The 23,286-nt window shown below is 33.7% G+C and overlaps 1 protein-coding gene across 3 annotated transcripts in view; it reads left to right on the plus strand.

Moving 5' to 3' along the window:
- Nbr (exonuclease mut-7 homolog) overlaps positions 1-23,286 on the plus strand; it is a 63,959-nt gene that overhangs the window by 25,515 nt on the left and 15,158 nt on the right. For 2 of the 3 annotated variants that reach the window (XM_072526426.1, XM_072526427.1), the window contains exons 7-11: positions 4,304-4,466; positions 6,483-6,678; positions 15,409-15,552; positions 16,690-16,961; positions 19,394-19,636. In XM_072526426.1, the coding sequence (XP_072382527.1) occupies positions 4,304-4,466; positions 6,483-6,678; positions 15,409-15,552; positions 16,690-16,961; positions 19,394-19,636 (1,018 nt within the window). The remainder of the gene's footprint in view (positions 1-4,303; positions 4,467-6,482; positions 6,679-15,408; positions 15,553-16,689; positions 16,962-19,393; positions 19,637-23,286) is intronic. The other variant, XM_072526428.1, reaches the window with a different exon arrangement.

A 23,286-nucleotide genomic window follows, 5' to 3' on the forward strand; every position in this document is an offset into this window, starting at 1 on the left:
CCTTTAAAATAGTAATGTACTAAGAATATGCTAACATTTAATTTGTCATCGTTTGTTATACGTATTTATATCTTTTGATCTCAGATACGGCGTGAAATGAAGACGAGATGAGAAATATGTCGGGTGGTTAATATAAAACCTTTCAGTCAGATATATGATTCTCGGAGTGACATCATGTTTCAAACTCTGGAATTGTGATTATCCATTATTTTCTGTCTTGGAATTCTAGATTGACAATTTCAAAGGGATCGATTGGCCTCAAAGATCTCTACACTACGACCTGTAAGATCTTTTGTATATACAAATATCTATATCAGAAAGGAGTACTTGCTTCTTCTTTAGCAAGACTACCAGCAATCCCATTACCAACAATTCCTTTACGCTCTGGCACCCACAACAAAGTTACTTTGTTACGCTCTGCCAGTTCCTTAAGGGAGTTTTATGGTTCCAAGACTCATGAGTTATAGACTTCAGAATCTACACAGTTCAGCTTGATTTAGATGTTAGGGAAGCTTCGTGTTAAGGAATATGCAGATAGTTGCTTAGACTTGCTGAAGAAAATGTCTTATCCGGGACATACACATATGGAAAACATTAGAGCATTAAGACAACGTAACGAACTGAGAAAAAATATTATATAGACTTGTATGTCCGAGAGAATAACATTAAATCACATGTCAGTGATAGACCCGTAAGCACTATAGGCAGTCTTGTCTGTACATTGTTGTCGAAAGAAAGTTTATTTTTTCGATGGTCTGGGGAAATATTTCAACGATGTGATTACAAGATTTAAAAGCAGGTTCATATCTTAGATTCTTCTTCTTAAAGTGCCTATCAATTCCGGATGTTGGCGATCATCACGGCTATCTTTACTTTATTTATTGCAGCGCGGAACAGTTCAGTGGTAGTCGTGTTATACCACTTTCGTAAATTTTGAAGCCAGGAAATGCGTCTTCTTCCCGGTCCTCTCTTACCATTTACTTTCCCTTGGAGAATCAGCTGGAGAAGGCCGTAACTTTCTTGATTTCTCATTACATGTCCTAGATATTCCAACTTTTTAGTTTTGACGGTCATGAGAATTTCACATTCTTTCCCCATTCTACGCAGGACCTCCACATTAGTAACTCTGTCAACCCAGGATATACGTAAGATGTGCATATAACACCACATTTCGAAAGCTTCGAGCCGATTCATAGATGCAACAGTCAGTGTCCATGCTTCCATTCCGTAGAGCAGAACTGTGAATATGTAGCAGTTCAATAGACGGCATTTTGTTTTTAATGATATGTCTCGACTGTTGAAAATGGTTCTCATTCTAACGAATGCTGCTTTTGCTTTTATTATTCGCTGTTTAATTTCTGTTGAGTGGTCCCATTGGCTATTTAAATTGGTGCCTAAATATGTATATTGCTCGACTCTTTTGATATTCTGTTGGTTGATTGTAAGTTGAGCGTTTAGTATTGGTTTTTTACTAATTGTCATAAATTTGGTTTTCTTTATGTTAAGAGCTAGTCCGTATGTTTTGATATCTTAGATTAAATCAAAATTTTCTTTAATTTCAATTCATAGAAGATAACACAATAAATTCTTAACGGCATAAATTAAAACAATTTATTCTAAAAAATAACAATTTTATAATTTTAATCAACACTATTTTAAATAAATGTTCAAAAAGTCCACCACGTTCAGCCAAGCAGTAGCCCAATCCATTGTATAATTACTTTCTGGTGTTCGACAACATTTCGGGTGTTATACTTTGAAAGGCCTGATTGATTTTTTGACGTAATTCGTCTAAATTTCCGGCACGTTTATATGCTCATGTCGGCAAATTTTTTCTTCACATAACCCCATCCGAAAAACTCCAAAGGTGCAAGATCAGGAGAGCGAGGTGGCATTTTTATGATACCTTTTGTACTAATAACTATCTGGAAACGTAATGTTTAAAAAATCTAAATCTTCCCGTGCATTGTGAGCTGGAAAGCGGTCTTGCTGCAATCAAATTTCATCCATATTAATAGGTAATGCTCGAACTGCTGGAATTATGTGATTTCTCAGGAGATCAAGTTATTTACGACGACACAAAGTGCCCATAATGAAAAAAGAGCCAATTACGTTCTCAGCTAAAATACCAGCCCAGGCGTTAATTTTTGACGGTATTGTGTTTTGTAAGGAACACTTATGTACCTATTTTCTGCAGAGCCTACGGTAACAGATGGATTGTGATGATCAGTTAAAGAAAAAGGCTCATCTGTAAACGTTCATAATCAGCATGGAAAATTTCCTGAGTTTTTTGCAGTTTGTAACTGTTGGAAAACCAACTAATTTTTCACTACTCAAATTTAACCTAACGTCGCCTCTGTAGTGTGAATATCAAATATATATTGGTAAAAAAAGACCAGACGATAGTCAGCGTATTTGACACCACTTCAGCCCGCACAACTCTCGTCACTTTGCCACCTCTAGCAGCATATAAAGTCAGTCGCATTAAGTCTTTCAAATTGACAAGTCGCAAAAGAAGTTGTTCTCTCTCCTCGTATCTCTCTCTTTCTCTCTTTCAACCGTGCCACACAAGAGCATATAAGTTAGTTTTAGTTTAGTGTTTAAGTTGTAAAATGTTACCATAAAAGATTGTGGAAGTACAATAAACCGATAATAAAAAGGTGTTGTGTATAATTTTCACCCCCACAAGAGACACAATAAACGAATCAGCTACCCAACAAATCCTGTAACAAAAAAGACAGGTCGTCACGAGGGTTTGCCCTCATCCCCATCGTTTCCCTTTAGTAGCAATGGTACTTGTTTCTTTTTAAAATATTTCGTACAGTTCTAGCACTAATACCAGTTTCTCTTGAAATTAGGGTGGTGTTACAACGAAAATTGAAATCAGCTAGACTACATACGGCAGTTTCAAGCTGTTCCCGTTCTTCATTAATTGCACGAGCTGGTTGATTTTTATTTTCATCACTATCCGTGCATTTTCTACAATTCTTGACACAACCAGTTTTTTCAAATTTAAAAATACTGTTGTGCATTGTAGATTTTCTTGGTACAGGGCCTTCGTATGAAAACGAAATACTTCCGATTATATCATTGGCACTACTTCCAGAATAATGCCATTTAATAATTTGAATTTTAAGTTCAGTTGTGAAGGTTACCATTTTCCTAACTTGAAATAAAATTTCTTTATTGTGTTTTTTTTGCGAACAAAACCAGAATTATTAATAATGAAAAAATAAACGTATATTTGACGTTTACGTTATCAAAACTGAATGTCACTTTGACAAAACTAGAATTCAATCTAATGGGTGTTAGAAACAAGTTCGTTTTCAGATTACCTTAACTGTATACATAGTTAAAGGCAAAATAGAAAGCCGTAGAGGTGAAGGAAAAAAACAGGTTTCTTGTTTAAAAAACATGCATCAATGAACTCAGATATCAAATGTAGGACAATTATTCAATGTGGCAGAAGATCGAGAAGCCTTCGCAGTGGTGATCACCAACATTGAATAATTCTAATATAACACGTGAAGAAGTAGAAGAAGATAGTTGAACCGAATTGAAAAGTGTACAAGACAACATTACGCCCTATTATGACGTACACTGCACAAAAAATGTCTCATTTAAGTAAAATAAAACGAAAAATGAAAAAAAAAAAACAGAGATGAAAATTCAAAGAAGAATAACCGGCAAAACTTTGTGTGATAGGAAAACAGGTGAAAAAATTACTGGGCATTGCAAAGTAGATAACACATGAATACAACAAAAATAGAAGGAATATTCTTCAGTCTGTTTGCATCCATTCCGGGACAAAAGTCTTCCCATCTCCATTCTCCACTATTTTCTGTTATGTACTGTTTGGTGCCATTTTCTCCCCACTTTGGTTTGATGTCGCCTAGCCACCGTTTTTGGGACCTTCCTCTACTACGATTGTGTTTGCATTCTCTCCAATGTACAATGTTTCTCGTCCATTTTATGTTGTCTTGTCGTGCCACATGTCCTACCCAGCTCCCTTTCAATTGCCCAATTGTTCCAATTATATCTTCCACCTTCGTCCTGCTTCGCACGCCCTCATTTCGTATAATGTTCTCTTCTCTCTGGTCGCAACTGGTAGAATACAACTGGCGAATACCCCTTTCTTTATTTTTATTTTAGGTGAAATCTCTGACGATTGGACTACATAGGTGTCATTAATTTTTTAAATTATTTATGGAATTATATTACTGAGATCATTGTTAGAATAAATATAAAATTGAATTTTGGACCTGCATCTAACTGCATATTTATATGTATTTATATTTTTTAGGGTACAACAGAAAATAGTACCGCAGGATATCATCTGGGATGAGGATGAAATCCAACAGCCGTCTGAACAAATAGAGTATCATAAAATGCCATTGCCAATGAGTTCAATATGTTTAATAGATGATCCATTAAGATTCGAAAATTTTTTAGACATGGCTTCTCAGGTATTTATATTTGATATTCGTTTTATCAGTAACCAAGTTGTAAACAGTAAGTGGTAAAATAAAAAATAGGTTGTACTGTTACGAAGAAGTATTTAATATTTTATATTAGTATTAAATAATAAATTCATAAATAAGGTTGTACTACCCAAAGTATTTTTGTTTTTGTTTTATTTTGTGAAAACTTTGAAAACTGTTTATGAAAGTAGAGGTTCCAGTCTTTATTATGAAATAACTCTTATTCAGTATCGATGAGTACAGAGTAACTAAAAACATTCATTTATATTGAAAATTATACAAAAAATTAGATTAATTAGGATTGAAGTTCTGGAAGGGTAAGATTTAAAAAAATGGTTAAATATTGTGTAATTTCCTTCCTAGATTGCGTACATATCCATAATTGCGTCTTTCACAAAAATCACTTGAAATATAAAAATAAGAAATACCAAATCGTACAAAAAAGTGTAGTAAAATCTCACAACCAAACGCAGCCAAAATGTGATACGAAATGGTTGCTGTAAAATTTGTTTGTAAAGGCTATTTAAGGTAGGGGTGGTTCCGCATGAAGTCAAATATAACTATCTAGTTTCGGGACAAGAATTGACCCGAAATGCTAGTTTTTGAAATTTCCCTTTTTGGCCAGCTTTTTATGTAAAATACCACTCAGAAGTGTAGTATAGATTGTGTGGGTCGGAAGAATAACAAGGGGACGAACTAAGCTCAAAAATCTGGACGATATGGTGAAAGATTTGACATAGATTGGATTGAGGAGGTGGAGCAGACAGGCACTCAACAGCTAAGGATATTTTGAGGCAGATCAAGGCTCACAAGGACTGTAGCGCCATGTGATGACGATGATGATCATAACGATGCAGTTTTCACGATAAGAAAGCTGATGGAAAAATACAGAATCAAAGAAACAAACGTTCATATGGTATTTAATTATTATGAGAATTCGTATGATGGCAAACTTCTAAAGGCTTTGCGGTGTAGTTAAGAAACAAAGGTTGCTCATTGTTTTGGCAGCTTGTCAATTTCCTCATTTTCGCCAATCTTTTTGACCAGGCACCACATCAATGTTACCTTGTTGTTTGTTGCTAATTTCTTAAGATATACATTGCTTATTAAGTTTCTTTTTTATTATTATATAACAAGGTGGACTATATGCTTGTGTTTACTAGAATATTGTTAGTTTTTCTTCGGGTTCAGAGATTAAATGAAGCCAACGTGGTGTAACTAACTTTATTTTTACTCCAAAATTCTCACTAAATTACAAATATCATAAATTCTAATTACATGAATAATTATCGCTTACAATTTACTAATTATCAAAAGCCGCCTAGGGAGCTTATATAATAAGAACTAATGTTCTTGAAATAGGTAGCAAAGAGACGGAGGCCGAATCCTCGCGATAATAAAATTCCAGAACATTACAGGCGACTAGAACAAGTCCGCATCAATAGAAACGTCGAGTAGAACATTTGACGGTTCGGCGGTGAAAGATAATGTTGGACTCGATAAAGCGCAGGACCGCAATCAGGGGTGACACAACAATATTTTGACTTATCTCAATAATGGTTAATTTAGTTTTATAAAATTAAATATTTTGCTTGTTTTTATACGGACCTTGATGATTTATTGACGCTATTCATAACAAAAACATAGTGGCTTATTTATTTTAGCAAAATATTTTTATTTAATATGGAAACACTTTAACTTGGTATACAGGCTTCTCTTTTCCAACACAAGAATCTTATTGAATTTGGGGTTCATATGTTATTTTGGGTCACCAAAGTTATAGATAAATCCGGATACAAGGGATGTAGTCTTGACATTTTTGATATTTGTAGACGTTCGACATCGTTAAATTACATCAGATCTACAGACGGATTGCTGCTATTCCGCAGGTTAGACGTTCTTCAAAGGTTTTCGTTACGTTGGAATTGGATCGGTTACTTCAATATACTTCGTTGTATCGGTTTATTTTATAAGAATTTGATTTCAAGTGTTTTGTTTCAGGAGGTAGATATAATTGGCATCGACTGTGAGTGGAAACCTAGTTTTGGTGGTCAGCTAAACGAGTTGGCTTTGATGCAAATTGCTACCAGGAAAAATGTGTTCATATTAGATATTATCAATATTGGCAACAAATGTCCACATTTGTGGCAAGAACTTGGAAAGTTCATTTTTAACAATTGTGATATATTGAAAGTAGGTAAGTGGATCTTTAATTATTATAAGTTTAGTTTTTGAATATATTTCTATACTCACATTTAATTAAAGTAGATCGTCGATTATCCACCGAACTAGTTGGAAACTATCGAAGGTATTAAAACGTAAAATTCGGATAATCAAATAACTATGTAATTTAATAAATACCGCATTGATTGAACAATGTACATACTTTATTATTCATACTATTAATATTTCTTTAGTAGTAAAAACTGAGTTGTGTAGCTCCTCTTTTTCTTTTCAAACCATGCCATCTCAGTATTTTGGTAGCCCAGGCGTGAACTGAAAATTCATATATTTCACCTAAAAATACAATATTGATATTCTTAAAGATCTTAACTCGTAGCTAGTAAATTGTAAATATGCAGTAATCGTGTACGATTAGTCTATAAATTCAGTGCCGTTTGTCCGTTTTTCTTGATCGATGATGGAAAAACAATACGCATTCGATTGTAGCAGTGTGGAGAAAAACTAATTTATTAGTAGTTCGAAATAACTATAATTAATCAAAATTTCATACAGCGATGACTAACGCGTTAACGATTCCATTTCACATGGATTCCACAACAAACATGTGTGTTTCTTTTTATTTATGCAATATAATGCCTCCTATATGAAATTTAATGTTATGCAACAAAAACCTTCTTTAGCGTATTGCAATATGTTTGATATAATTTAATTTTAAAATATCTATTCAAGAAAGTAAGTATTAGCTAATGTGAAATTACATTAAGTTGAGTAATTGTAATTGAACATATTAGCATCTGAAATTCTGAAATTAGGAATCTCCGAAAACTACTGACATATCTGTGTATATATATATATATATATATATATATATATATATATATATATATATATATATATATATATATATATATATATATGTCTTGATATCAATTCGAGATCCGTTTGTATCATAAGCTATACAAGATGAGATCCATTTTGCAAGGCGAGATCCGATTTTGGATCTCACCTTGTATTCACGTGTATATAGTGATATCTCGATGTAACAATGATGGGGGTACAAGGAAATCGATTTTTGTCTGGACCTCATTTTGCACCCCTTTTGGCGAATTTTATATTGCAGTAGTTCCACGAAATTCGCTGTAGAGGTCAGGGCGAGTGATCCGTTGTGTATATGCCAAATATACATTTTGTAGACAACCCGAGATCCGGTAAACTTGGCAACATCGCAAATGAATTTTACAGTCAGCTCTCTCCCTCCCCCTCTTCTTATTTCTGGTTTGAATTATAATATTTACATTATTAAAGAGCTCTGTCCAGAAAGGCGGTTGTCAAATATCTCGAGAACTAGACGTCGTATCGGAATATTGTTTATTTGTAGTATTATTTTTTTACAATTTTTCTTATATATCTTCTCCATTGTTCGTTTTACAAAAAATGTTAAAAATTTATTTTAATCGCTTTTAAAAGACCTATAAAATAAACCCAACCGCTTTCAATTTGATTGAAAGTTATTAACACAAATCTATTTTGCATATAATTTATAATTAAGGGACCAACTATGCTGTTCACGTACTATATTGAGATTCCAAGGAAATATTTTTCAATATATGTAGTTCATTTCTGCTAAACTTGGACACTGTACGTCAAATACACACACACACGCGAGGCGTTCAACCCAACCCCTAGTGACATGTGTATACCACTGCTAGTCAGTGGGATCCACATGTCCGAAGATCAAACCGGTCTCGCTCCAGAAGAATCAATCATTCTGGTTCGGTACCTATCTGACCCCCAGGTTTTTCCTCCACCCCTTCACTACGTCTGACATATGCAGTGAAGGCTTATGAACTTTACGTCGGGCGATTTGGGTAATAAACAACACCCTCCGTATCTACATGGTTGTGGTTAGGCCACCTAAAATCAATGGGTAGCTAGAAAGCTTTTCTCCCTAATTACGTTACTGAGTTTACTTTGGTGTTAGCATTACTTTGGACTGTTGTCCCTAAAAAAGTGTGTGCCCTGCACGGAGAGGCACCAACCTAAGTTGGTGTCCCTCCGCACAGGGAAAGTGTGTGTTCGGTCACTCAGCTGCGGATTTGGCAAAATTTAATTTGTTCTCCTCGCCAGCTGGGCACCCGACTGGTCTGGCCACCGAGCCCATGCTTGTCGCACATGGCCTCGATGCTCAGAAAATCGCGGTGCTGGTCTCCCAAATAGACCTGCCTTAAGGGCCTAAGCCAAAATTTTGGCTGTACGAAGAGAACTTATGGTTCTCTTTGTACTCTCGCTTGGTGCATATGTGTGTGCGACAGGGTCAGTATCGCGCAGATTGTGGGTTGAAGACCCGGAAAACTATGAATAGGTACTAAACTATTCCTTGCCACTATAATTTATTCGCGGTGTTAGAAGGTATTTTCCCGATTTTTATACTAATACTAAGACTAAAACTAAGATATTTTTTTGGTGAGCAAGGCCTGGTGTCCGGAACTCTAAAATGCCAAGACCCCAGTTCTTACCTTTTTTTTTCTACTCCTAACCCGCGTTGCCTTTGACTACTCTGTGCCTATTTCAATCCTCATATGTCTTTATGCTATTGGGACATATCCAGCTATCTGTTGTTTAGGTCGTCTATGTGTCGTCCTGATATTTGCATCATAATCCGTTAGCTCTCTCAGCTTTCTGTTGGGGTGGTTTCTTATTTCGTTGAAGATCTCGTATGCCTTTTCGTTCATTGTATGAAGGATTCTTTTCTGCTTTGTATCTCTGTATAGGTACCTTAGTGGTACATATCTCGGTACGTTTAGTGCTTCTCTAATTAGCTGGTTTTGTGCTACTTGTAGTTTCTTCCTGTTTGATTTACAGGTATGTCCCCACGCTGCTGATGAGTAAGTTAACGTTGGAAGGATTATGCTATTTGCTACCCTTATTTTTGTGAAGAAATTTAGCTTGCTTTTCCTGCCTATTAATGAGGCAAGTTGTATCTTTGTTAGTTTTGCTTTATAAACTACTTGGTTCACGTGTTCAGTAAATGTGAGCTTGTGATCAAGGGTCACTCCTAGGTATTAAGCTTGATTGCTCCATTCTACGTTTTCATTAGCTAGACTTAGTTCCATGTTTGGTATTTGTCTTCTTTTTCTAAACATGACGGCCTGTGTTTTTTCCGGGTTGAGTGCTATTTTCCACTTTATACACCATGCATGTAATCGATTTAGAGAGCGTTGTAAGTCTCTTGTTGCGAAATTTACGTTTCTATTGCTTGTTGCAATTGCCGTATCATCTGCGTATAGGCTGAGCAGTGTTTTGTGATCACTGGGTGTGTCTGCTGTATATATGGTATATAGGTACGGAGATAACACCGCTCCCTGTGGCACACCTGCCTCCAGAGTTCCGACCTCGGACAGGGCAGGCGCTATCCAAACTCTGAATCTCCAGTTCGTCAGGTATGATGCAAGGAGACATGTCATTGCCTCACTATATCCATATTGACTCATCTTATAAAGCAGGCCTTTATGCCAGACTCTGTCAAAGGCCTTACTGACGTCTAGGAAGGCTGCCGCAGTGTACATTTTCTCGTTGTATCCCTTAGTGATAAATTCGGTTAGTCTAAGTACTTGTAGTTCGCAGGAGTGTCTGGATCTAAAACCGAACTGTGATTCTGGGATCGTTCCAATTGTTTTTGACTCTGTTTGTGGTCTCTTTAGGATTGTTCTTTCAGCTATCTTACTTATTGATGATAGGAGACTTATTAATCGATAATTCTGTGGAAAGCTCTCGTTTTTCCCCGGTTTTTCTATCATTATAACTTCTACTTCTTTCCATCTGTCTGGAAAGTATCTTAGTCTTAGTATACCGTTAACTATATTCGTGATATACACTATGATTTTGTTTGGTACATTTTTAATTGCCCTGTTTGTGATTTTATCTGGCCCGGCTGCTTTCTTTGGATTTAGTACTTTGATTAGTTCTTTAATTTCTTCTGGACTTGTGTGTTCTAGGCCTATTATGCCTTTTCTTCTTCTTAAGCGTCTGGCGTTTCTTTCTACTTCCTCCGTGAAGTCTAGGTCTTCTGCCGGGTGAAAGTTTTTCATATTATTGGATTCGAGTGTATTTCGCATTACTTCAACTTTTTCTTGTTCGGTATATACCATTCCATTTTCTCCGTGTAGGGGCGGTATGGGTTTTTTATCCTTTCTGAGTATTTTTGATACTTTCCAGAATGCAGATTTATTCGGATTTAATTCTTGGATATATTTGTCCCAATATTCACTTCTGTGTTCGTTTAGCCTTCTTTTGACTTCTCTGTCTAGTTCATTAGCAATTCTTTTGTCTTCTTGATTTCTTGTTCTTTGTGCTCTTCTTCTTTTCCTATTCTTTTCTTTAATGAGATCTTTTAGCTCATTTGATATTTCTTGGAATCTTCCTTTTTGTGTTGTCTTTGTTTTCGTTTTTGAGCTGGCATCGATGGCATTTATTATTGTTTGTTCTAATCTTGTTATACTTTCTTCGAGTTCTTCTATGTTGTTAATTGTTGGGATTGCCCCGATGGTTTCGCTCAATACTCTTCTGAAGTTAGGCCAGTTTGTTTTCTTTATTTGATGGGGCTGCAGTGAATTTAGTTCCACTGCACCTAGGGTCATGACGATTACGTTATGTGTGGAATCGCCTTCATTTATTGATTTTATTTAGTATTGTTGCCCTATATTGTGTAGAATTGCTAAGTCTATGTGCGAGGGAAGTTCTCCATGGAAGCATGTTGGGTCCATTGGACCCGCTACAGTGGTGTTGTTTTTGTTTTCGACATAAGCACAGAGTCGTCTGCCGTTCGCATTTGTCCGTCTATCAAACCAGTTGGGCGTAGTTCAGCTTTAAGTGCTTCTATCATAGTATTAATGCCATACAAATCTTGTAGAGGAATTAACAATCTGCCTAATCCACGAATTTTATTTGAAACAGCACTTCTTATATGGGTCCTTTTATGCTTTCTTACGTAATCTTCCGCATATTGGCATATTATTACATCTCCCTTTTATTTAATGAAATTTGATCAGCCTGCATCGAATTAAAAATTTCAGATTTCAATCTTAATTTATCCAAAAATCTCTTTCGAGATTCTGTGAATGAAAGCATGGTTTGGCTTTCACTTGCATATTTAATTCCTGCTTTGTTTTCCTTATTGTAATAACATTTTTTTGCATGTCGCTTCAGGGATTTTTGTTTATATAAACCTTTGCAGTATATACAGGGTAAGTAATCTGCTGATACAGTATTAGAATTTGAAAAAGACGAAGGTCTCTGGACAGGTCTAATGGTATCGGCTGCATGCAAATATGAAAAATTCCCTTGCTTTCTTAGGAGATCTAACATATGCTTTCTAGCAATATCTTTTTTTTGTAACATGGTTATTTTTAAAACACTCTCCTCTTTAGGATGTGTTCTAAAAATATGCCTCGAAAAATTTGTTACGTTCAAACTGCAGTATAGGCAGCGGTCTCTCTTGTTCCACACCCTTCCTTTCCGCAGACTACATTCTACACTTTTGCCCTTCGAAGTGCTGACCTATTAAAAAAAAGAAAATAAATCAGTCTACTAAAGTCAAGGGAATTATTTAAAACAAATCACAGTGAGAAATTCTTACTGACCAATATCTAAGAAATTACAACATTTAAAAAGCCACAGCATAGTTAATTTAAGACAGAACAAATTTATTGACAAATAAGTAAATAATAAATTTTTGTCAGTAAAAACACGATTAGAATGTTACAATGATAGCTTTTCTTATACAGATAAACTGTTAATTTTAAATAATTTCCCCTTTTTAATTTTGTACATTAATAATAAACAAAAATAGCTTTGAGAATAGAATTCAACAAATTCAATAAAACAGAGCATTTCAGTTATTCGGTTTATAAAGTTTATGTTGAATTATTTGATTAAATACAGAAAAATTATAATCATTACTTACCTTTTGTTATCTTTGAATTTTGTTTCACTAATTCAACTAACCGCTGCCCTCGAGACATTTATAAAATATAAAACACCATAACCGCAAATTACTTTACTCCTTGAGTAGGAAATATGCAATACAAGACGAGCTCTGCTCGCTCGACTAATACCCTTTAGAGCTGGCAACAGTGTGGGATCTCGCGTTGATCGGAAAATATCTAAAATTTTGTATATAAGTCTTCCCCTTCCCTTTTCAGCTACGGATCTCGTTTCGCTTTTAATTTATCAGAAAAATTTAAGTTTAAAAATATTTTCCCCTCTAAGTGTGCCATGATTAATATGTTAATTATAAATATAGTTATGAACAATATACTCAAATAATTAATTTCCTATTGGTGGATCTCGGGTTGTCCTCGATTTAATCGGATCTCGCCTTGTTATGAAGACGTATATATATATATATATATATATATATATATATATATATATATATATATATATATATATATATATATATAATGAAGTTACGATTCGCAGCAATTATCTAGTTCAAATCTAATCTCGTTACATAATGTTACTTGTGTCATGGAGTGTCAAGCGGGGTGGTGTAATGAAAATCAGTTAAGTTTGGTTATGTGGGTTTTCGGGAGCGAGATGAGCCTAGATGCAAGGAATTTGATTCCCTGCATCGGGACAGGGAATTCCCTGCAAGTTAATTTCTTTTTCCCTTTCCCGTGTATATCCGGATTTATCTTGATTGTCTCTTCAACATAGTGTAAATTGCTGTAATTTATTGCAAATAGATTCCTTGAGACTGGGAACGAGCGAATAAAGCTAGCTTCCACTAACCACGGGAGAATTATGACTTTCAGCAGGTTGTATTTCGTTAGTATTTCACAATTTATATTGCTTGTTTTACACATCTTTTCCAATCTTTAATCATATCATCCGTTTACCGTCTAATATTCCTTGTTTTTCAGACGTGTTTTTCCTTGATTCATAAATTTCCTAAATGCTAAATTTCCTCGATCCATAGATACTTTGCAGATATGCTCCGACTATAATTCTGAGGATGGGGCATATATTTTGTACAAGTCTACATTTGGCGGTTTAAAAATATTAAGAATAGTATGCCAAAAAAGTAATTTTTTCCACATATAACGTATTATTTTTCCATCGCCGATCGGGAATAACGAACAGAGGGCACTGAATTTGTACATTGGTCCTTCGAGCCGGATTGCCTTTGTTTTTTTTATATAACTTACTTCTTCTGCTCTGGAATTTTCCATTTAAGACAGGGAACAATAACAGGGAATATTGGCCTTGTAAAATACCAAATTAGAGATGATGGGGTCATTATTGAAAAATTTAGTGTTAACAATTTTAACCAGATTAGTTTAATTGTTTGTTCTATCTATCTAGTATCTGCTTCATTAACTTAATATTATACATAAGTCTCTCTTAATTTTTTTCACTCTTCTCAGTTCCTTTTTATATTCAACCACTTCGGGCCTGTGAATTTTTTGAGGTAATCTACCAATCTCGTTTATTGTCTTACTTTTCCTCTCTAGTGTTTCTTAAGATGCCTTTATGTTGTGTTTCAAAGGAATATTCTAATATGTAATATAAATTTTGTTGAGTTTAATGTTTATGGTACAAACTATGTCCTTTAATTATACAAAGTTGGTAACTTGTTTCAATTCATTACGTTATTTTAACATCCCCGGAAATAAAAATCAAGAAGTGGTGCAAAATCTTGGGGAGATTGCTTTTAATGCACCTCACGTACTACTTAAACGTCACACAAAGGTCTGTTAGTCTATTAGAAGTAATTTGACAGTATCTGTACAATAAGCAAGGTGTAACCGTCATATTGAAACCGAAAGTTAGTTGATATTATATTATACATCAGTTTATATTTTCTTGAAAAGAATTTCCTCCCTCCAAAGTACCACTTTAAAATGTAATACTTTTTCAACATTTTAATACTTGTATAGGAATCTGCGAGGCTGAAGCAGCACTGGGTCCGGTATGTTGCTAAACATACCCGACCAAGAGAAAAAACAGCTTAGATATTAATACAAACAAATGGAAAAGGCATATGTCCAGCAGTGGACTAACATGGGCCGAAAAAGAAGATAAGAGAAAAGAAGTATTTTGTGTTTCCATATTAAAACAGCAAGTAAATCAACATAAATAGGGCACAGCGTTGCTTCTACTACCCTTGGGTCGTGAATACATTTCTATAAATGGATAGAGTAGAGCGATACAATACAATTTTTACTTCAGTTTGTTCTGTTTTCTGTAGGTAGCTTTCTTTCAAGCTGCTCCATGAGGCCGCTAATATATTATATCAATTCTTGAGATTCTGATAATAAAAAATAAACTATAAAGACATTAAGGTTTTATTTATTAGCGACGGGCTAGGAATCAGGTCGCCGATAGCGGTATTTGTTTTCATTACTTGCCGCCGCGGCAATTCCGGATAATCGACACTCTACTCTCTTTCTCCCACTCTCTCCCTTTTTGTATATATGTATATATGTATATATGTATATATATATATATATATATATATATATATATATATATATATATATATATATATATGTATATATAATAAACCTAAAACTAAGATCAATATTATTAAAAAAAAAAAATAATAAACTCACCAGGCTGTCTAGGTTCTATAATAATATTCTTAGTTTTAGATTTAATTGTACTAACCGCGGAAACATTTTACTAATTCAAATTTTTGTAATTCTTGTTACTATTTCATTAATAATATTTTGTTTCTTAGGTTTTAGTTTAACTGGTGATATTCATATGATAAGGCAAGCACTGCCTAATCTTAATTTTTCTACAAAACAAGTAGGAGTATTGGATCTGTGTTCATTCTGGAAACATTTGGAAAAATATCCAGAAGTAAAACTACCATTTGAAGGTAAACGTTTTATATTTTTATTAAAGTTTAAAATTGATATAAAATTCTTTTCAAAATTTTATTATATGACTCCCAATTTATATAAAAAAACGCTAATTAAGGTACAGTGTCGTCGCAAGGAATTTTAAAGAACTCTTTTAGGGGCATTGATTAATTTTACTATTAGAAAAGATCGAAATAATCATGACAACAGTGGGTCTTAAAACAATTAGAGAAAAACAAGGCTCATGATAAAATTCCATGAAATATCCGTCGACACCAAAATAAGATTCATAAGTAACTTGGTTTTTCCAGTTTTCCTGTCGTCTCTGATTGCTGGACTCTCAAGGAGAAAGATACAATGCTTATATATGTGTTCAAGAAGTTCTGTTGGAGACGCATGCTTATAATTCCCCTGGGTGACCCTAAGAACAGAGTTAATACAACTAAACATTAAAAAATACTAAAAACGCAAGTAATATAACAAATTATAAGCTATTTTGGGGATGCTTTTGGATGGAATGGTGTCGAGAAACTTAGCCTACAAGGGAGGTTTGAAGGTAAAAGAGGTAGAAGCAGATATCCCTCAATAAACGCGAACGACATAGGTGTCCGAATGGGCCAGAATGACAGAACATAGAGAAAAATTGAGCCATATTGGAAATACTTACGAAGTCATTTATCTGGATACCTGTAATAAGTTAACTACTAAAAGGAAGAATGCCACGAAAATAGAGGCAATGAAAAAGTGGCGGGCGTAAGTTTGTGTGAATAGCAGAAATTTAATACTTAGCAGTAATCAACACTTTACTGAAATATTTTATTTAATTTTTCATATTTCATGTTTCTATGATATTCGTCGTTTCATTAACCTATGTTGCTTTTATAAGATGCTGGATATTAGTATCTTTTTCGTAAAATTCTATTGAAAACTTTGTCTATTTATGTACAGTTTCGTTTTTTTTTATTTTCAACTGTCATCAACGTACGCTTTACAAAATATTCTAAAATTCATCAGATTATTATGACATTGTCTAACCATACCAGGTTACAAATTTACTCAGTAGTTATTACAATAATAATTGTAATCATTAATGAGTAACGTACATGTCACAAAAATATCAAATGATCTAAAATTGCATAAAAAATATGTTTTAGTACAAAAAGGGGGCCCTAGCCTAAGCACCTTAGTCCATTGCTGTTTGGGTTCTCCTCTAGATAAGTCCGACCAATTTTCTAATTGGGAGAAAAGGCCTTTACGGGACAGTCAAATAACATATGCAGCCTTGGATGCTTATTGTTTGATACAATGTTACGACGTTCTACGTAAGAGCTGTGAAGAAGTGGGGTTTCCCTTCGAGGAAACGTGTTACCAACTCATGACGAATCCAAAAAGTACGAAGAAAATAAACAAGAAAACTGTAAAAAAGGTATTTTGATTACTTTTATAAAAATATCTGGTTTAAACTTAAAAAAATCCTCTATCCGATTACCTCTAAATATTTGTTTATCGATGGCTATTTTAGACCTATTTTAGACTTCTTCTTCTTACAGTGCCCTCTCCTCAATGGAGGTTGGCTGCTACAATTTCAAACTACTCTCTGTCTTCAGCTGTTTATTTGCCACGATAGTCTTTTCCTTCCTAGGTCTCTCTATCACTCGATTTTTCCTTTCAATATTAATTAGTATAGTGATACTTTTTATTTCTCAGTATGTGGCCTAAATATGATGTTTTTCTAACTTTCACTGTGTTGAAAAGTTCTATTGCTATAGCCTATGTTCTGATCTATTTGTTTACATTTATTGTCCCACTTTTTACCTTTAGCACTGTTTTTTGACATCTTCACGACATCGTGTACTATTTCCGGTAATCTGTACCATGGAAAAATGTGTGGTTTAAAACCAGACATACCCCCAGTCGTTTTAAATTTAAAAATTTTAAAAATTAAATAAACTTAAAATATTGTAATTTATATATATATATATATATATATATATATATATGTATATATATATATGTATATATATATATATATATATATATATATATATATATATATATACTTAGGTTTAATGTTTGGTGGATTTCAAAATTTAATGGATTAACCTCATGTTGTAAGTTTTTGTGTTAGTTTTATACAATGTTTTTAATTCTAATTTCGTTGTGTTTACTGATAAAATAATTGTAACCATATTTTAGCATATCCTGAAGAAGCAAATAAATTTTGCCAAAGCTTGATAAAAGAACAAAGAGTTTTACTTATCCTGCCCTAATAATGACTCAAAATAAAACTTTAGTTTATATATATATATATATATATATATATATATATATATATATATATATATATATATATATATATATATATATATATACAGTAAAACCTCCGTTAACCGAAATAATTGGGGGGGGGGGGGCGTTTCGGATAACAAGAATTTCGGTTAAAAATAACATTGTTTTTTATAATATTCTTGATCAAAGTATTGGTATTAAAAAATACTATGAGGTGATTTCGTAATGTTTTCTAATAAGTAAATACAGAATAAAGTAATAAAATTAAGGAAAATGAACAAGTTTAACATGCTTTTTTAAAGAAATCTGCTATTTTTTTTGCGTTTTCGTTTGACAACGATGTTTCTCTCTCCCTCCATCGTTAATTTGCAGAACGTCATGAGTTTGCCTCATTCCATTGTTCGACGAAACGTAAAGCAATCCGAAAAGGACAAAACTTTATGTAATGACAACAAAAATTAAGAATCTAGTCGTGTCCCTAACTAATTAGGCCTACTGTATAAAATTCTTTCCTCTTAAGCATTGAAAATTTCGTCGACGGTCTTGTGCTGCCTGTTGCCTCTTGGGTCGTCATCTTCGTCATCTGATATGCTCAGGTTGTCTTGATAAAGAACCATATCAATGATATCCTGGTCGATTAATTCACGTTCTGAGTCATCAGCTGCTAACCAGTCACGTATCTCTTCTTAGTTAATTTCGTCCAGTCCCGGCAAATCTTTAATGAAAGGTTTAATTTCTTCTGTCGTTTTCTTACCATTTTCTTCTTCGGGATCGTCAATCAAAATCTTATCAAAAAGTTTGTTCCAGCATTTTTCCAAAGTTGAAGATTTGATCTTGGCCCACGACTCAGCTCACCAATAAAAATGTTTTATTGTTAAAGATTTGAGAATTTCGGGAACACTTTTGGATTAATTCGTCTCCTGTAATAACAGATGTCTTAAGAATGCTTCTCTATAATGTCTCTTGACTGTCTCTACGACTCCCTGGTCTAACGGCTGGATTAAGCTTGTGACATTCGGTGGCAAAAATCTGACAATTGTCACCATTTTGTAGATTTTGAGGGTGAGAGCGTATTGTCAACAAGCAACAATGCTTTGATGAGAAGGTTTTTTGATTTTAAAAAGGATTTTACACTTGAGACGATTTCATTTTCAAACCATTCTAAAAATAAAGTGGTCGACATGCATGAACTTTTTTGGCTTCTATACCTTAAAATGCCTTTTCGGAGGAAATATCTTTTAGAGCTCTTGGTTTTTGTGATTTTCCAACACACATAGACATCAATTGGTGAGTGAAACAAACGGAATTGTTTACGTTTTGCGACCAACATTTACTTTTTATTGATGAAATTATTGAAACTGTCAGCCGTTTCGGTTAAACGATGTTTCGGTTAAAAATGTTTTGTTTAAGGGAGGTTTTACTGTATATATATATATATATATATATATATATATATATATATATATATATATATATATATATATATATATATATTTATATTTAATTAATTGACTGGTTGTTTAGGATATTTTCTTATTTTTCGTTTGTATTGTATTTTATTTTTATTAGAAGGAAGCCGCCAAACCCAAAGAAGAACTCAGTCAGCCTCCGTCTCCACATAGTGACCAAGTACCTGCCGAACAAATGAAAGTCGTCTGTGATACAATGCTACAAGGTCTTGGCAAAAAATTAAGGAGTTGCGGTATCGACACTGCCATTCTGGAAAATCATCAGGACCACACAGAGTGCGTTAAATATGCCATCGATGAACGAAGATATATTTTGACGAAAGGATACGAAACATTCAAGCTAGTAAGTAAATATATTTGTCTTTAGTCATTGAAATATATACATACCCTAGATAAATAATGTAAGATATGCGTATTAAGACATGTTTTATTGGTTTTTTTAATATAATTCTTTAAAATATTTCACGTTCCCATTCTGATTTCTAGATTTGCTATTTTTATCCATAATTCTTGCTATTTATTAGCTCTGTAGCTCAGTGGACTGGAAGAGCTCATTTTATTGCGAATCAGTATAATTATTGTAGTTGGCACGAGCCTCCCGACAGCCACACATTTTTTAAACCTGGTAGTCTAAAATTCCAATTGAATAATAGAGTTAAAATTTGCGGGTAAATCAAGTCTCCATGAGCGGCGTGGGTACTACGATGATAGATATGGCATATGACTCGTTGAAACTCACTAGTTGTATTCCAGAAACCATATGCCTCTAGGACCTGCAGCGATGACTGTATTATTATACTTTCATTTGTGTGGATTTTATTTATCTCAAGTAATAGCAAATTTCATAAAAAAACTCTTAGATTATTTCTTTTTGGTATTGTTTTTGTTTGCATAGTATTATATTACCATGGTTAGTCAACTTATTTTACATGAAATATGAACATTCTTGTTTTATGTCATTAATTGACCCAAAGATTTACTGACCTTAGACTTAGTATTAACTAAAGAAAGCCTTCTATCTCTAGTTTGCTTCTCCATGACTTATTTTACTGATTAGCTGTTTACTTGTAAAGCAATTGTTGTGAATTGTCTCCTTTATACAACACAAGAAGCGGGCCAGAAGTTGAAACTGGCTAAGTAGGTGGACTTGGATTAAATAATCCTTCGTCGAAAACAATTTCTACGTCGAATTGGTAATAATAATGCTTTGTTGTATTTATTAGCACTTTATTTTACGTTGCACTCTAGTTTACAAAGATTTAGTTTACAAAGGGATTTAACTAACACTAACTATTTATTTTTCTGCTATGTGTACGACGGTAAGGTTTCCGTAGAGGGCGTGTAAAAACTATCCTACTTGTGTATGATAGATTTCGAGTACGAAGTCTGAGAGAGGGAGTCTTGAAGTAACTCTTGAAAAAGTAACTAGTGTTCGTCACGAAGACTGGATACGAAGTCTTACGTAGAGCGCATATACTTTTACACCAATTTTGAGAGTCTGGTGTGTGAGAAACGAGAGAGAAGTCTTGAGTAACTACTGTCCGGTAGGAGCACCGAGAACGAAGTCTCTGAATGCCGCATTGATCCAACCTTTTATAGGGAAAAGGGACCGCCAATTTTTCAACTTTTATAAGGAACTTTAACGTTTTTAACGAACTTTACATGTCCCAAACAGTGGGTTCTAAAAAACCACTTTTTTTATACATTACGTAGAAACTGCATAAAACAATAAAACTAAAAATTGATTGCCTTTTACAAGTTCCGAAAAACGACTAGATATTGTTGACCCAGTTATAGGTAGATAAAAAACTTGTTTTTTGTAACGAATTCGCGAGGCGGTTGGCAGTTTTGGTCGAAAAAATAAAAACTTTTTATATTAAAAGGGGAGAATCCCCGGTAACATAATATCGAAGTGTGTAAAGAATCAACCTGTTTTTAGCGGGAGTCTGAACGACACAAACAATTTAGGCTGAGATTCATCTAAAATAATAGAATATATTTTCGTGTTTTCTTAATAATTGTAACAGAATAATGAAGGATTATTAGGAATATGTTAAGACTTTAACAGCACTATTTACTTGAAGTACGTATTATACAGTGTCACAAAAAGATTGGCCATATATTACACTACGAATTGTAGAGATAAAAATAAGTCGATTTAACATAACTTAACTATATTAAAAAGTGTACCCAAAAAAAGTTACGGGGTGTTAAATTTACAAAATAAAACAATTTTTTAATATTACTCCAAAACGGTTTAAATTAGAATTAATAATGAAATTTACTGTAATGGGAAATTCCAAAAGAATGGCTAATATCTGAGTTCATCCCAATACCCAAAAAACTTAACGCATGAAATGTGAACGCGAGTGTGAGTATAGAACGATCGGCTTGATGAATTATGTCTTAAAAGTCTTCTTGCGAGTGAAACATGGACATGTCTACAAAAACCAAGACGATAGAAAAACAGGAAACCAACTGCGATTTAGAAAAGAATTGGCACCTGAGAGGCATTATTTACTGTACTAACACTCATAGCAGTGGCGGCTCGTGGCTTGAGAGACAAGTTCGGCAAGGTATTTTTTGTCTCCTCAGATAGGTATACCGTCTAATAAAGACTTCAATCATCATAGGAGATTTTTTGTTGTCTTCTTTTTTTTTCCTATAAATTTAGAACTTAAACATGTTTATATATTAACTCTAGTCTACATTGTTTGGAAGTAGCAAAATGGGTTATAACGTCATTGTAAAATTTATTAGAGTTTTGGAGAGGTTTTAAAAGTTTTTTTTCTATTGACATTTGAGACAAGCTTGACATTCTCTCTTGTTTCATGGTATTTCGACAATACGTTTTGATTCTTTTGAGGAAAGAGAAATCTCGTTCAGTTGAGGCAGGCGTTGGTGGTAATGAGAGAATTAATGACAATTATTTATTAATTTCGGTAACAGTTTGTTGTAATGAATTACAGTATATAAAATTATACATATCTTGTAACTTATCCCACCTTCCGAAAATATTTGGATCAGCATATAAAACTTTGAATTTATTATCTAATTTTATTTTATTAAAGAATGATGGATAATTTTTAATTAAAAGAGGTCAAAAATTTGCAAATCTTCAAAATTCGAAAAACGAGTATCTATTTGCATAATAATAGTATCCAAAATTTCAAAATATACTCGTTTTTCGAGATCTGTTTCTGTGTCATGCCTTTGTCTTTTTTTGGGGGGTTCGGAAATATCAAGCGAGTCCAAAACGTCACTGCGTATATACTGGAAATTACTATCATTACGAAAATCTCTGAGATTTTGCACCAGTCTTGTTATTCTATTTTTGGAATGAATAATGTCAGTTAACTGATTTTGAACAACATTGAATATCAAATCGGTTTGGGTAAACACTTTCTTAAAAATATTTAAAAGTATGTTAAAAGAGTAATCATTTAATAAAGTTTTCAAACCGATTGCTTCACGGATCGAGATATCATCACTTTCAAAATCGTCGCATTCAATAATAACATCAAAAACTTCCAAAAGCTGTTCACGAAAATCTGCTACAGTGAAAACTAACCGAGATTTAAAATTCCATCGCGTCTGACAATCCGTTTAGGCGAGGTTGAGGAAAATGAAGCAAATCCGCTTAAACTGGCAAAAAAAAGACGACATTCTTTAATTTTTTTACATGTATCCTGCAAAACTAAATTCATTCTATGCGCATGACAGTGAGTAAATAAAGCTTGCGATGCAATAGTTTTAACTTTTGCCTGGAGACTATTTAATTCACCAGACATCACGGCAGCGCCGTCATAAGTTTGCCCTACCAATTTATTTTTGATATCAAACCTCTCATAGATATTACCACGTAACGCGTATCGAACAACAATTGATAATTGTGAATGACATGATATGTCGGTAGTTTCATCTACTTCTAGTGAAAAGCAAATGGTTTCCTGAATCTTAGATTCAATAAAGTTACTCAAAATGTAACTAATT

The sequence above is a fragment of the Diabrotica undecimpunctata genome, chromosome 3 (genome assembly GCF_040954645.1).
Source record: "Diabrotica undecimpunctata isolate CICGRU chromosome 3, icDiaUnde3, whole genome shotgun sequence".
NCBI lineage: Eukaryota > Metazoa > Arthropoda > Insecta > Coleoptera > Chrysomelidae > Diabrotica > Diabrotica undecimpunctata.